The sequence below is a fragment of the Struthio camelus genome, chromosome W, assembly GCF_040807025.1.
Source record: "Struthio camelus isolate bStrCam1 chromosome W, bStrCam1.hap1, whole genome shotgun sequence".
NCBI lineage: Eukaryota > Metazoa > Chordata > Aves > Struthioniformes > Struthionidae > Struthio > Struthio camelus.
The window spans coordinates 38601953-38617397 of NC_090981.1; the positions used below are offsets into that span (position 1 = coordinate 38601953).

The window sequence follows — 15445 nt, forward strand, 5'->3', positions numbered from 1 at the left end:
AAGATCACGTACTGGCAATCTGTTTGTGTACTTGCAGTAACTCTTTTATATTTTCTGTCGGTGAATAATGAGGCTTCTCTAACCACCTGTTTGCACTATAACTACTGTGTTCTCTTCTGTCTGAATAAATTGCTCGATACAAACAGCAAACAATAAAAAACGATAACAACAACAAACATTTGCAAGTTAGGGTATGGGAGTGGAGACAGAAAATGGTCCGAATTTTATTGTTGGGAGAGGAAGGCAAGCAGATTGAAGTTGATTGCATGAGCACATTTGAAAATCAGTTGATGTGCACAGACAGAATTAGCGAGGAGAGCGGTAGCGCTACCGAGCGTCGCCCTGCCCAGCGCAGTCATGCCCATGCTCCAGCTGCTTGCTGCCTGCTTAACGGCTGAGCTCCAGTTCCTGATGGGCGCATCACACACAACCCTATCGCCGGCATTAGTTTGCAGTGAGAAACAATTACTGCTTTTAAGAGGCCAAAGCTGCCTAAGAACCAGCTGTCCTTTACTAGTTGAAGTTGTGTCAGTGTAGTCTGGGAGCCTGCACCGGCACTGGCCATGGAGGTGCTGGCAGCAGGCGTTGCTCTCCGGTGGTGCCTGGAGACCTCGGCAGTGATTGCACAGCACTGCGCTGCCCTGAGCACCGGGCGCTTCCTCACCCGAAGCAGCTCATCTGCAGCCTATTTTCTGCAATCATGCTTTTGTGTAAATTCAGCTTCTCTTTTTTAAACTTTTTTCAAGTCTGCTGGCCAGCTTTGCACTTGTTTAAAAAGTATTCCAGGAAGCATTAATTTGTCAAAACTGTGAAAGGCTCCATAGATGTGTCATATTTCAGTTTAGGAAGTATTTGGTCAAAACTTGAAGGAATGACTTGGTCAAAACATTGTTTCAAACCTATCAGATCAAAGTGTACTGAATTTTCTTTTTACTCATCTTTAGTTTTCAGATTAATCTTTGTTATAAAAACAAAATAATAAAAACTCACACCAATTATAATTACTGGAGATTGAACCAATATTAACTGGAATACTATTGTAAAGTTTACATTTGAAAACATTACACCTCTTGTAACTCTTCAGAAAATGCTATTTCTGTATTTTAAAGGTTTAAAAACTGTTCAGAGATGGTCAAAATTCCAGAAAGAGCAGAACCAGTATTCTTAGAATGTAAACAAGCTCACTCAATCTGAACTAATTTTTTTTAGCTTGTCTGTTTCCTATGCAACAGAAATCCAATCGTTTGACCAGTAATATCCCAATGCTTTATTTTAAAATGAAATAAACTTAACCTGCTCTTACTTTGGCCTCATTTAATGTGAAAAAGGATCACTCATTTTTCTTTTGGACTTGAAGCCGTTTGAGGTTTTATAGGGCAAAGTCAATTTTCCATGGAATACTGCGTTGCCATTTCCATGTATACCAACATGAGACACTGTACTTGCATAAATTCTTTGCAGAGAAAAGCTATTCATGTTCAAGGCTGTTTTTAATCCTGGATCCTTTATTTTTTGCTGAAGGTGATAGTTGTCTAGAATCTTTTTTTTTTTTCTTCCCCCCAAGTAGGATAAATCTACAGCCAGGCTGTATATTTGAGAGGAAGATGTGAAAGAATTGCATTAGATTTAAAGAGCCAGTCAAGTTCAAAGATCTTGACTTGTACTAGAGGAGCATTAGTGCAAGCCCTGTTCAAAGCAAGGCTAACATCAGGGCTCCATGAGGTTGCTCTGGGCCTTGTCCAGGAGCCTCCTGAGCACCCCTGAGGTTGCAGATGGCACCTCCTCTCTGGGCGTCTGTTATAGCGTTGGACCACTGTTGTGGGGAAGAAGTCTCCTTTCACCTTGGCCTCTTGTGCCTGTGCTGAGCACCTCTGAGAAAAGTGAGGGAGGTGGGGGGGAGAAGAGAATCAGGGCACTGGTAAGATTGTACGGTTACAAATACTTATGACTTGAAAAATTCCCTGTTAAACTGTAATTGCATGCCTTCCTTTGGCACCTGCGCTCTATGAAATAGGCATTAATTTGTTCATTGCAAGTGAACTTTATTTCATTATTTTCACTTTCTTTTAATATTTTCCCCCCTTCCTTTAGTATTAATCTCTACTTAGTCTTGTGTTTTAAAAAAAATACGCGCTATCCATGCAGACTTCCTCAGGCCTCTCGTAAATGGCACACAACAGCAACTGCATTTCAAACAGATCATGGGGGATATCCTATACATGATTAACCATGTTAACGTTACCTGAATGCAGTTAATAACCAAAGCTGCAGATGTTAGCAGATCAGTTAGGTAAGGCATCTTTTTCTTTTTCCTACTGACTGAAGGAAGAATGGGAGACCAGCTTTATTTTCGGGCTTAAGGCATGGCAGGGAGTCTGGTATGTATCTAGGATGTTGATGGGCTTGACCTTCAGACAGCAAGCAATTATAGTGCACTTCAGTTGTCCAGACTGGTTATTTTGGTTGTCTTTAGATGCCGGACAAGAAAGATTTTTTTTCCTATGTTGTTATAGGAACATTTTCTACATTCAGAATTCTGCTGAAACAATCTAATTATTTAGCTTAATTGCCAGGCGTCTATTTTCATTACTATTAAAATTACAATTAACAGCCGTCTTGGAAAGCAGTATACAAAAAGTATTGTATTCTCAGCTGCTCTATTGTTTTAAGATCTTTCACTTATACTACTTTCTCTCAGCCATATCTTTTGTTTTCCTTCTATCTATTTCCTTTTTCAAATACTAATCCTAAATTTTTATTTAGGATCTCACTCTGTAGCAATCAAGCAGCAGCATGCATGTTCAAGCTGCTACCCTTCTTTGTTTAGCTTTGAACAAACTATAAGCTTCCACAAATTATAAGTGGAAGAAAAAGTTACCAAAACCACAGTTTGTTAATGCAGATTGACCATACTGAGACGAATTTTTGACAAATACACAAACTATTTTATTACTTAAGACTCCCATAAACATTCATACGTGCTTTAAAAGTGTTCATCAGACAATCGGCGCAGTGCTGCTGTGAGGTTAGATGGCCCCTCTGTTTGCTTATCTACACTATTGAAGAGGGGAAAACTGCGGAGCAATGAGGCTGTGTAGTTTAAGGTCTGGGCGACGGTGCACAAGTGATTACGCTGTAGAGATGGGTGATAACTGTGACCAGATGTTTTTACATAATCCCTGAACGATATGGGTTACCTTCTTGGCAAAGCACTGTTGTGGGCATCTTTGCCTCACATGCTACCACATGGAATAAGCGCTCCTCAAGGCTAAAACTAAATTCTAACTTGATTCCTCTAGTTAAAATGTGCCTAGTAGATATGTTACTTCATAGAATTTTACATGCTATTTGAGGAGATCCTAGGGCTAGAAGAAACCTTTTACAGTAACAATATCCTGTACGTTCTATGCATGAGTCTCTATATGTGCAAAATTTTGGGATTTTGTTCTATTGCTGAACAAAGTCTAAACAAGTTTAAAATTGCATCCGTACATCTTTCCAGAGACTCTAACAATAATCAGAAGGGTATGAATCATTCCTCTGCAGAGCTAAAGCTCTGTGTCACTGCTAGCTACATCATCTGAAATAAACAGAACCACTTCTTTATTGTAGCTGACAGCTCTAATGTCCTTATTATTTCATATCCTTCACAGGAGGGACATATATCTGCATTACATAATTATTATTTCAAATATGTTCAGTAACATCACCTTCCTATAAAGTCAGAGAGAAAATGATGAAAACCAGCAATGTGGTTTTAGCTGCTGAGGTGACGTTTCTTTTCTGATTGTGACAGAACTTTCGTGGTGATGGATTTAAACATCCAAATGACAAAAAATGCATGAAATGAATGAAGTAAGATCGACTAGTTGTAAAAATAGAAACCTGCGGAATATTTTTGCTTGCTCTCCTTTAACTGTAGGGTTCAATATAATCAAAGCCTCTCTTAAAATAACCTTATTGTTATATAGTTTAAAACGTAGAGTAAGTTCATTTAGGAAAGAGTGTTTGGTGCCTGCATCTCTAGTAAAACAGTAGCTTAGTGTTCCAGTGGGCTTCAGAAGTGAATACTCCTGAATATTCCACATACTCCATGTACTGCCCTCACTTCGGTTCAGTTTGCAGAATGGTTTTGACGTGCACGAACTAGAATAATTTCAGAGGACATCGGACTGGAAGCTCTACTCAGGTGCAGGCCAAGTACACTTCAACCCTAACGATTAGTTAGGGGCATGAACCAATGACTGGTCGTTTGGGCAGCTGCAAAGCACACGAAGGGAAGTGATTAAATCTAGTTTGAAAAAAATCCTCACTCTTCATGTAATGTGGGTGGAGAAACTTGAGTACGCTCTGCTTTGAAATACTGATCCACTTCTGTTGTGTCAAGCTATTTGTTAACTGACTGCTTCTCATGGTGTATTTTCAAATCTATTTTGCAGTTTGGAATACAAACTTGAAAACAGCGAGTGTTCTTGCATTTTTAATATATGCTATAAAACTTGATGGAGGGAATGTGTGTGTATTTTCATATAAATCTACATATATGTTTAAGGGTGCTTATGGGATTCATTTGGTACTTATTTATAGTTATATGATTCTTCAAAATTTTGAGGTGAGAGTAATCAGTTTTGCATGTTCCATTTTTTGGATGCTTCGCCTGACATATTGAATGTTGTCCATTCCTCAGAAACTGACTGAATAGTGAGCATCTAAAAATAGAAGTAACTAAAAATCTCTGGCTACTTTCCAAGGAGTAATGAGAATATATTTAGAATTCATATTATTTTAAGGTGTTTCATTTTGAGGAAGCTAGGAAGATATCATGAAATGTAATTAGAGTTTTAAAAACTGTTGATTGTGACTTTTTAATTGCTTAGCTCTCAAGTCAGGATTTACATATGATGGGAAAAGATAAATTCAGCACTGCTGAGGAAACTAATAATTGCCTAGCAACCAGTACCTGCATAAATCCAAAACAGAGCAAACAAAGAAAAAATGAAACACTTTTATCTACATACGTATAATGTATGTATACATATATATGTATATATACACTCTTGTGCTTCCAAATCACTAATCTCAGAAGTTGTGGAGCTTAAAAAAAAGAAATGGAAAGATAAAACTGAGATGTAAACTGAATGAAAATTGGGATTATTTATTTAACAATCCAAAAGTGATGATTCTGCAATCAGTAAAAAGGTTGATTTTGGCACAATGCCCTCTTACTTCACTGCTGAAGTGAAGGTAGAATAGAAATTGGAAAGAGAAGATAACTCTCAAAACATGTAAGAACCTGAATTCCCTCAGTCCATGAGGAACTGAGGAAGAAGTTATTTACCTCAAAAAGGTCTTAACTATTTAGTACTGTTTGTTTTAATAAGAACTTTCGCTCATGACAGTCTGTATTCCTCCATACTGCTATAGGGAAACAAAAGCGTGCGCATCAAAAGGGTACCTTTTGGACTGCTGATTTGACTGCATAGAAAGCAGGGGATGGAGAAAGGAGAAGGTGCTGTGTGTCTGAGTTGTTTCCTGACAGGGGCTGGGACAAGTCCAGAGCCTTGGGAATGTTGATTTTCTGAAAAAAGACTTAGAAAGAGTTTGTGATTGAAAACTGAATTTAGATTAATTCAAAGCAGAAATCTAACTCCATATATTGACTGTCTCATGGTCATGGATATAGAAGTGGAGTTTGCTAGCAGTTGATGGACAAACCTTCAGGAGCCCAGGTGACTCTTGAGAGAAACCACTGTATCAGATCTGCAAAACACAGGAATTTCTAGTCAAAATTTGAATATTATATTCGTTGAGAAATTTCAAGTAAATGGCTGTAAGTGGAAATTATAACGTACTCACATCATGACTTTAAACCTAAGCGCCTTGTATACTGGAAGTCTCAATTTAAGCTCCTATTCTTTCCCTATTCATAAACCAATCTCACTCTGTACATGTAATCGGATGCAGAAATATAGATTGATTCACATGAAAGTTGGCGATAGCTAATAAGTGTGTAAACAAGACTGATATGAACGACAACTGGAATCAGAGTATGCGTGAGGAGTGCATGGATTAATTTTGCCAGGTTTATTGTGCATGCGGATAAGAGGATGTTGCAGGAGGTTTTATTGGTAGGGATTAGGGCAAATGCATTAAAGGCATTTATCAGCTACCTCACTGCTTGTGCAGTAAAGCATTATTGCAGTTAGTTGAGGGTGGATGCCAGGGATGGTACGCCATTCATAATATCAGCTGATCAATTAGGGAGAGTGTATCTCCTTTCCTCTGACGAAACAATTTCTGAACTGATGGCCGTTTTCCCTAAATCCTCATTTAGCGACTATAGATTCCTTCATTCATTTAAAAAACAACAACGCTGTATGCATAAAATCTTTTCCACAAGTTGTAAACGTGTTTAGAAGCTTATCACATGACCGTATTCCTTTCTTAATCACATTAGATCCTTTTCTTACCAATAAAGATTTGAAATGAGAGAAGTAGTTTCTCTTTTCCCCGAAGAGCAGTTGACATAGAAATGAACTCTCTGTAGCCTACGATAGAGAGAAGAGTTTACTTTTTAAGCTGTTTTCTGTTTCTAGCTATTTTTTGCATTGCCAAGCATCAGATGCTTGAAAAGGCTGAAACATAGTAGGTGTAGTACAGTGACCTACTACTACAGTGACCTACAGTGACATAGTAGGAAGTACAGTGACCTACTACTCTTTCACTTCAAATGAATAAAGTAGCAGATAGTGTAGACATTTAGAAAGGGAAAAGATTATACGTTTTAAGGCGGAAGGGGATTTGGTATGATATAAATTAATCTGGCTGGGCAGTATGTTAGGGCTGTATCCTAACCCTGAAAGTAGGGGCACACCTTTACAGTATTATAGCATTAGACTAAATCTAGAGTTCAAGTCAGCATTTGATCTTCATCTAGGATTAGTGGTTCACTCCAGTCCTAGATTGGTAATCTAATTCTCTGATTAGAGTAATTATTCCAAATCTAAATTTCTTTTCATAACGCTATTTCAGATTTTCAAAAATCAGCTGTTTCATCTTCACAGATTGCAAGACTGGGAAAAGCTTAAGTTTAAAGAAATGCTTATTTCTAGTTACACTGGTATTTTGAAACCCTCCTCTACAGCTACAAGCTACAGGAATTTTTATTTAAATATATACAGCCTCTTTATCTCGGGCGTTTTCAGAAAAAGAAGCAAGCCCCTCAACTCTCATAAAACCTGCAATAAAACCATGAGTTTATTGAAATTAGTGTTCTCTTGTAAGTTTTCCCTTCCATTTTAGATGTAGATATCTAGAGCTAATAATATTAGTGTATTTATTTTATAAAACTGTTTAGACAGTCTGCCATGAGTATTTGTGTTAGAAAGTTAGCTGAACCTTCTCTCTGCATAGTAAGCAAATCAGCCTAGAAAGCAAGCAGAAGGGAGATAGATAACTTTAAGCTATTAGTATCTAAAATTTTTAACTTCCTTTTCAGATACTAAGAGATACAAGTTAATTATTTAGCTGTCTTTACCATCAGAAAACAAATTAGCTGCCTCACCACTAAATCTGAATGACAGCCTACATATTTGTTAAAAGGACTGCAGAGCTCAGAGCTGCAGAGGACTGCAGCTGTTCACGTTTTGCATCTCTGCACAGGTGTGTGTCTTCGATATGATTTATGGTTCTGCTTCTCAGTAGTGCTGTAGCTATGGAGGAATAGATTTGAACTTGGACAGCGTACAGATTATTCTGTAAATCAGAAAAGTATTAAAGCTCTTTTTTTGAAGATTGATTTTTTTTTAACGTAAAACTACTACTGGTAGCATGTACTTTCTCAACTGTCTTCTGAAATTTAGTTGCTCTTCTTGGTTTCAGAACTGGGGCTCATTTTTACTATCCAGAGACCAAGTTTCTATTGACGGATTTATTTTCTGGGCTGTTCATTGTTTGGTTCCACCTGGAGAATTCTTCTTCATAACAAGCAAGTTTTATTCTCATTGAAGGGAATATCTGTTAATTCTAAATGAATATTTAGAGAGGACTTTAAGCTATATTTCGTGTAGAAATCGCAAGGAATTTAATAAAACTACACCTACTGTTTTGGGTAGGAATGATGGTCCTCTTTCCTCAATGGCCCAACGAAACGCTTGAGTGAGAGAACATGTGTAGAGCCTCAGCCCGTTATGTAGCGTACGCAGAAAGGATATGGTATCCCCCAGCAAGGTACTTGGCTAGCACCCTGGACACGTATGTTACTACGTTTGCAACTGTTCAGCTGTGGATTTCATTATGCCTTTTATTTCTGTTGGTGTCTTCATCTCGTTGAAATCCTGCTGGGCTACCTACCTCAGTATCAGCTTCTATAAATTTCACTACTTCCGTATGTAATGCATATTACATACTGCGCGTTAAATATGCATGCAGTTGTATGTAAGCCATACATAAGGATGATTTCTCTCCATGCATACTTCTATATTTGTTGTTTCACTGGGTATGCCATGTTCTTAAACTAGGGAAAAAATTGTGCTCAGACAGCTAAATGATCTTTCCTGCTATCACTTCTTTCCTTCCATTTTTGAAATCTTGTGAATCCATGGGATTTTTTAAAGACATGTTCCTTTCTTCTTGTTCACCGCTCAGTTGTCTCCAGAAAATGATTTTTAAGGTTTCTGGTGGAACTGCTTCTTTAACAGTTGTCATTCAGATGTTATAAGATAGTTGAGGGAAATGATACTCATTTCAGGCTAATAATTTTATGAATATGTACTCAAATGCTTCTCTCATACCTAATCCAGGATACTGTACTTGAGCTGTTGACAGCTATTCATATCCCAGGAATTACGCTGTTACAGAGCGTAATTAAAAATAAATAATAGAAAGAAAAAATCATTCTTTTTCTTTTATTCGTTGACCAGCATTGATGATCTGCAACAGCAGATTGATTTGCATGTTGTAATAGTAGCTGACTGTTCTTCGTAATTTTGCAATAAAGAAACGTAAGAGTGCTTTACAAAATAAGACGTACAGATAAGTGTAGGATGGTACCTTTCTGTCGGCACAGTACATCTTCTTTAGCCTTCATATCACAAAAACTGTTTTCATAAACTCTGTGAATTCTATTCTTGACAGTGATTGATGGTCTAACTGTTACCATCATGGTGTGCTGCATTATTTATATACAGCAGTTGAATTTCTTCTTTCAGGTTGCCCTTTACTGTCAAGCAAGGTATTGCACTGTTCAGTAAAGAAGAGTCATGTAATATAATTTGTGAGGACTTTCTAGAATTTAAAAGTATGCTGTATAAAATGTATAGCTTGTGAAACACTTTGTTTAGCGTTGTTACCATCCTCCCTGTACCCTCTGGTGGAAAGAGAAGCAATAAATGGTTCTTTCCACATTCCTTGAAAGGATGTTGTAAAAGTGATTCTATAAAGGTATGTAAGGGAGCGAGGTGGACTTAGCAGAACCTTTCCTCTCCCAGAGCCTCACATAAAAGAGATGTTATTTCATCTGTCATGGCCTTAAAAAGGCCTAAATGTTACTAGTGTGCACACATCTCACAATTTTATTTGGAGTTTTGCTACATACTTCTGCTGTGTGTTTGGTGGGGAGGAAGAGTTGTTCATTCTTAAAATTCTAATTTAAGGGTGTTTGAATCTCTCTTTTTTTTCTTCTTTTTTTTATACCCAACTTTGTTATCCAATGAGAGGATGGACAAGGGACTCAGACTTTTTGGACTAAAGAACATTCTGAAAAAATCAAAGATGTGAGGAAAAGTTGGAGAAAAAATAAATTAGTATCTTCTGATCACTTAAATTTTAAGAGTACCTCATCTCCAATCTTGTTTACTCTGAGATATTTTCAGTTTGATTTCAGCTTAACTCCTCTGTGAATAAGGTCATGGAAAAAGGAGCGTGTGCATGTATATTAAAAATATGATATAATATTATATCAAGCACATAGTTACATGTATAACATCATTCCAAAGCCTATGTTCCCTAAAAGAAGTGAATACAAAATGTGTAATGAGTTCTGGCAGTTTTACAGGAGAAGCATGTGTGTCTTGCAGATGAAGGTTCTCTGTCAGTTCACCCCAAATCTCAGTAACTTGATGCAATGAAATTTTACCGTCTGAGATTTTCCTGAGGATGGAGTAGAGGCAACAATAGCTGTAGTGCCTACTTTATCTACATAGTGTTATAACATACCTTAATGCTTGAGTAACCTCATAATGAAGTGTACAGGGTGAGTCAGGACATAAAAAAGAAAAACACAAATTATTGATTTTTTTGATATACTTGTATTCTTTATTGGACCTTATCCAGAACATATTAATTAACCTAAACTAGTAAGGGTCACTTGATGTTTTTTAAATAATTGTTAAAGACTGATGTGAATGACAGCTGGAATCAGAGTATGCGTGAGGAGTTAAAGATTACATAATATGCAACGTAGTACTCCAGTGGTAACAAATCTCATAACCAGTTAGGTTAAAATAAAATGCACCCCGTATAAGTTTTTCTTATTAAGGACAGAGCCTTTAAAATCAAATTCTGTGCATAAAACTGAGTAGAATTTATAACGAGTTAGATACTAACATTTCAGGATGAATGGTCTCTCAAGAGGCGCAAACGTAAATTGAGAGGCATGTTGTTGATTCAAAGGTGACGTTTATTTTTGTTCTGCACAATTTCACAGGCGCTAAGTCATAAGGGTGCTAAAATTTTAAGTGAGTTTTGCTAATTTGAGTATGCAAATTTGCACAAACTTTATATGTAGTCTTAAGTAGAGTTATTGCTCATTTGTGGCTGTACACTTGCTTATTTCTCTGACTGTATCATATTTAATGTCATAGTGAAGTCTTAATTTTAACCATTGCTGTACAAAGTTACTCTAACACATTTTCCCGCTTTAGTCCTCTTTCGTGTTATGTGAATCAGACAGCTTGTGTAAATTTTTTTGTGGGAGCTTCTTGTCTTTTTTTATTGTCGTTTAGTCTTTGTACTATTTCTGACACTCTGCAGATTCCTTCCAACAACTGAGGCAGTTTAAAGCTCACTGCTTATTAACTTAAAGAACAATACTTAAAGAACAATAAAATGTAACACAAATATATGTGAATTAAGCTTGGCACAGTCTAAACAAATAATCATTTAAAACAGTAATATAGAACAAAGATTTGTGTCCCTTTGTAACTCTACTATGAAATGAATTAGAAATGGTTACATTTTTTTCTTATAGATACTTTGCTGGAAGCTGATGTGGCCAAAAACTGGACCGCTCTAGAAGCAAAAGGTTTTTTCTTAATTCCTTGTCAGTGTGGATGTTAGATGTTTTATTATCCTTGCTAGGGTTTCCATGCTTCTTGGTGATCGTGAATTCTGAGAACATACAGGACACGTTGTCAAACCGTATCCTTTCCAGCCCATGATGATTATGCTCTTTGGACAATGCTATATTACCTCAGTGAAAAAACAGGAAAAGTAAAGGGAGACATAAGCAGCAGATATAAACAGTAATAATAGTATCTCAGTTTAAAATGGATGAAAACAGTTGAACCTAACAATATTTTGTTTATAATTATTCATTATTTATAGAGAGGTCAAAGTCATGTGTTGTGGCTTTTTTGTTTTGTGTTTTTGTTTTCCAAATGAAGTTACTTCAAAATTATTTTGGCCTGAGTCGGAATATATTTCCAAAGCATTTTGAGATGTGATGCTACTGATTATGTTCTCTTTTTAATAGACCCATTTTCTTCACACGTGTGTTGTATTCATTATACCTTTCTGATAAGAGTAGCAAGATATATATATGTATATAGTTGGGTCGAAAGAACACTTAGCACAGTTATTTCCTGGCCATGGAAATAAATGGCCATTGTTAGAGGACAGTATCTGTGTTATTGGTCCCAAACTGTAGGCTGGGCCACTTTGCTTCAGACTAGAAAAGTCAAGATGCATTTTCAGACAAATGAAAACTACACAGCTGAGTATACACACCTTGAGCGTAGTGGGAGGCTTCAAAGTCTAGAAATGTAATGGAAAATTAGGGGTTCGTTCTGCTTGTCAGCCAATATAAAACTTACAATGGAAACAGTAGTTTGACTGCCAACCTTTCTTTTTTGTTCTTGTCTTGTATAACTAAAACCAAAAGAACCACTGCATCAGGAAGTGCATAATAAAAGTGTCCCCTCTTATTTTACTCAAAATATCCAAGTGGATTAACATAGCAAATGTTCCTCTTCCAAATTAATTATTAATGCTATACATTATATATATTATATATTATATATACATGAATACATTTTTTTGGAGCATCTATGTGCTGTATGGGACCAGTTGATACTAATTGTCCTTTCAGAACTAAATATCTAAGCCTCATGAAGCCAAAGCAAGCACCCTGTGTTACTCAAATAATGCAGCGAGCACTCAAGACGAGAAAAAACGTGCTAACTAGTTTAGATTCAAGTAGGAAGACAAATGATTTATATTATAGAAAGAGGTGTCGTTGACTCTCTTTTTAAATAGCTGTGCTTCTCCTTCAGCTGGGCTATCTTCAAGATAAACTGTTACAAAGTAGGTAGGCACATGACAATTCTGTGTCATAAAGGCAATTTAAAGTTGACAGGTTCAAAAAAAAAAAAAAAACCCACCCCCAAAAAACCCTAGAGTTTTTTGCAGTTAGAGCACAGAGCTCAGTAAAGGAAATCCTTGAAATTTGTTGAATCTGTTAAATTTCTTACGTGATTATTGGATTGGAGTTCTCATACCAGATGCTGGTCTGTAGTCTATGTTACAGAAAAGTGTTGAAGACATTTTCGGTCCCCTCACTATCACTATACTGCTGACATGAGCAATTAGACTCTCTGTAACTCTTTCCACATTTAAAAATTGGCAACTTTTTAATTTAAAAAAAGAGCACAAATTAATGTACTTATTATTTGGTAATAATTACCTGTCTGAAGATGTTGCTGTTAGGTGGCGTTTGCAAAAATTTTGGGAAACAAAACTGTACTGCACAAATTATTGGTATTTCTAAAGAACAATAATAAGCTTACTGTAGAATAGCAACAGTGAAATTCTGAAATCAAATACCTCACCTGTAAAACAATGCAGCTATGGATAACTACTGGATATAATGCCTATGGAAAACAACTTGATATTCCTTTCAGATGTATCAATTTACATTCATGAACAGCAATTACTTTGATTGACATACAAAGTTATATGCATACAGACATTATATATAATGTCTACATAATAGACATTTTAAGTGTTTGAAGTACCAATTACTATTGCACTGTACGATAATACATGCAAATATTAGGAAATTCAGATTGAGAGAGCCTATGTGAAAGTGCATGAAATGCATTCCTGTGGCTTTTACAGACATGTTATACTGTAAAATAAAAATATGGAAAATGATAGCACAGATCTGTCTTACAAGATGAAGGATGAAACAAATCAAAATGCATCTAAATATGTATTTAAATATCTGAGGAAAAAATATGCAATCGAGGCTGCCCAAAGTCCAGGGCATTCTTTAGGATTGATTCTGGTTATCCCATCCAGAGGTCTAGAGCATGTAATTACCACTTACCATTCTCCTGGAAAGCAGATGTAAAATATATCACGTCTTGATACCTGTGTTACGTGAAAATAGAAGTTATTAACAGAGTAACAAGGCTGTTGACTCACTTCAAACTTTAGATAGATCTCAAGCAGGCAATAAGTATTTCAGATGATTTCAGCTGCTGTGAACATTTCAGAGAGTCCGCTAAATTAAATCCTGTATTTCACTCCACCATATTTATAGAACTATAATAGGGTGGTGGGTTTTGAGGTTTTGTGGTTTTTTTATTTAAGATTGTTAAAACTGAGCGAGTTTTAAGAGTTGGACAGACTCTCTGTTCTCTCTTTCACATATGGAGCAATATCTCATCATGAAGGCAATTTTAAACAAAAAATATTAGATAAGAAATCACAATAGGATATTATACCCACCGGTAGCATTGGAGACATGTTCAAGTACTGAGCATGTGAAGCAACTCTTTGGCTTATCTTTCAGAATTTACATTTTTCTGCTGTTGATGGCCTGAATAGTAGTCAACTGAATAGGTGTCTTCACTGAAGAGCAATTCGAGCATCAGCAAAATTTGTTATTTTAGCCTTATTTAGGCAGACTCAAGCTACCCACTGGGCCTGCGCTTGCCCTATGTCATGAGGAGTTTTGAAGCGCATCTTCCATTAATTTACTCTTATTCTGTGATGACGAATTATAGGAGAACTTGACAAACTTCCCTGGGACATGGCAGGGATCATAGAAGAGCTACAGGATTGTGAACACCCAAGCGCTTCGGCCTCTGTCCCTGCCTCAGAGCAGGTGGATTACAAGTCTGAGTGAAACCTCTCTCTAGGCATAGTGTGGCCATATAGCAGCTCTGCCTCTGGGACTCCTAGTACTAGATAAAACGTTCACGGGACGCAAGTCAGTGATCTGGTATGAACTTACTATTAGAATTAAATTGCTCAAAAATGTTTTGATGGCTTTACTTCGTGCTGTCAAACTTTATGCTGGGATCACATACAGTTGGTCTTCCTATGACTGACGAATTCAACATACAGGCACGCTGCTAGCCTAAATGCCATACTCTGTATTCAGCGGAAATACAGCTATGTGCCAACACCTGATCTGGATCAAATTTGTACTACGGAGTGATTTAAGAGTGCATAAATCTGGAACAAATGATGATGTAACCGTAGCCACTGTTCTTAGCTTATGAACCGAGAGATAAGCTAATAGCCAGCATACAGCTGGTAAGGAATCTGGAGAGGTAAAATCCTAGGTTAATTCTGTTCTAAGTCTATATCCTAAATGGTTTCAAATGTGCGGCGGGGGGATATTTTTTGTTAAATTTTAGGTTTTCGGTGTTGCAACAGAATATATTTTTAAGGAGGAGAAAGCTAGGGAAAAAAATGAGTTGTCCTGTTAAATATAAAATTGAATTAGCTGAAAAGTACTTAGAGGAATTAGTTTGTCATTCCTTTCTGTTCTCAGTTATCCTTAATCTACAGAGTGGATAAACTTAGAGTTTATGCATAACTTCTGAAGAGCTTTTTTGTAAGAGGCTGAGAATCTTTTTCCTTTAACCCACAGGGGATGTGTGTGACTCCAACCCCTGTGAAAATGGTGGCATCTGTCTATCAGGCTTGAATGATGACTTCTATTCATGCGAGTGTCCTGAAGGCTTCACAGACCCCAATTGTTCTAGTGTTGTGGAGGTTGGTAAGTGCAAACTAAATGGTGGAATAACTGTTTGAATACCCTATTAGTTGTGACTGGCAAAACAGTTACTGTGTCTGCTGTTTTGTGTAGTGCTGCAGTCGATGCATTGTTTGTTATTGGTGCCTTGTCCCTATTTCTACATCATAGATATCA

General features: G+C 36.8%; 1 protein-coding gene across 2 annotated transcripts in view; it reads left to right on the forward strand.

The window, feature by feature from the left end:
• Positions 1 to 15445, forward strand: part of LOC104150522 (EGF-like repeat and discoidin I-like domain-containing protein 3) — a 251960-nt gene that overhangs the window by 55117 nt on the left and 181398 nt on the right. For both annotated transcript variants that reach the window (XM_068925621.1, XM_068925620.1), the window contains exon 2: positions 15164 to 15292. In XM_068925621.1, coding sequence (XP_068781722.1) covers positions 15164 to 15292 — 129 coding nt within the window. The remainder of the gene's footprint in view (positions 1 to 15163; positions 15293 to 15445) is intronic.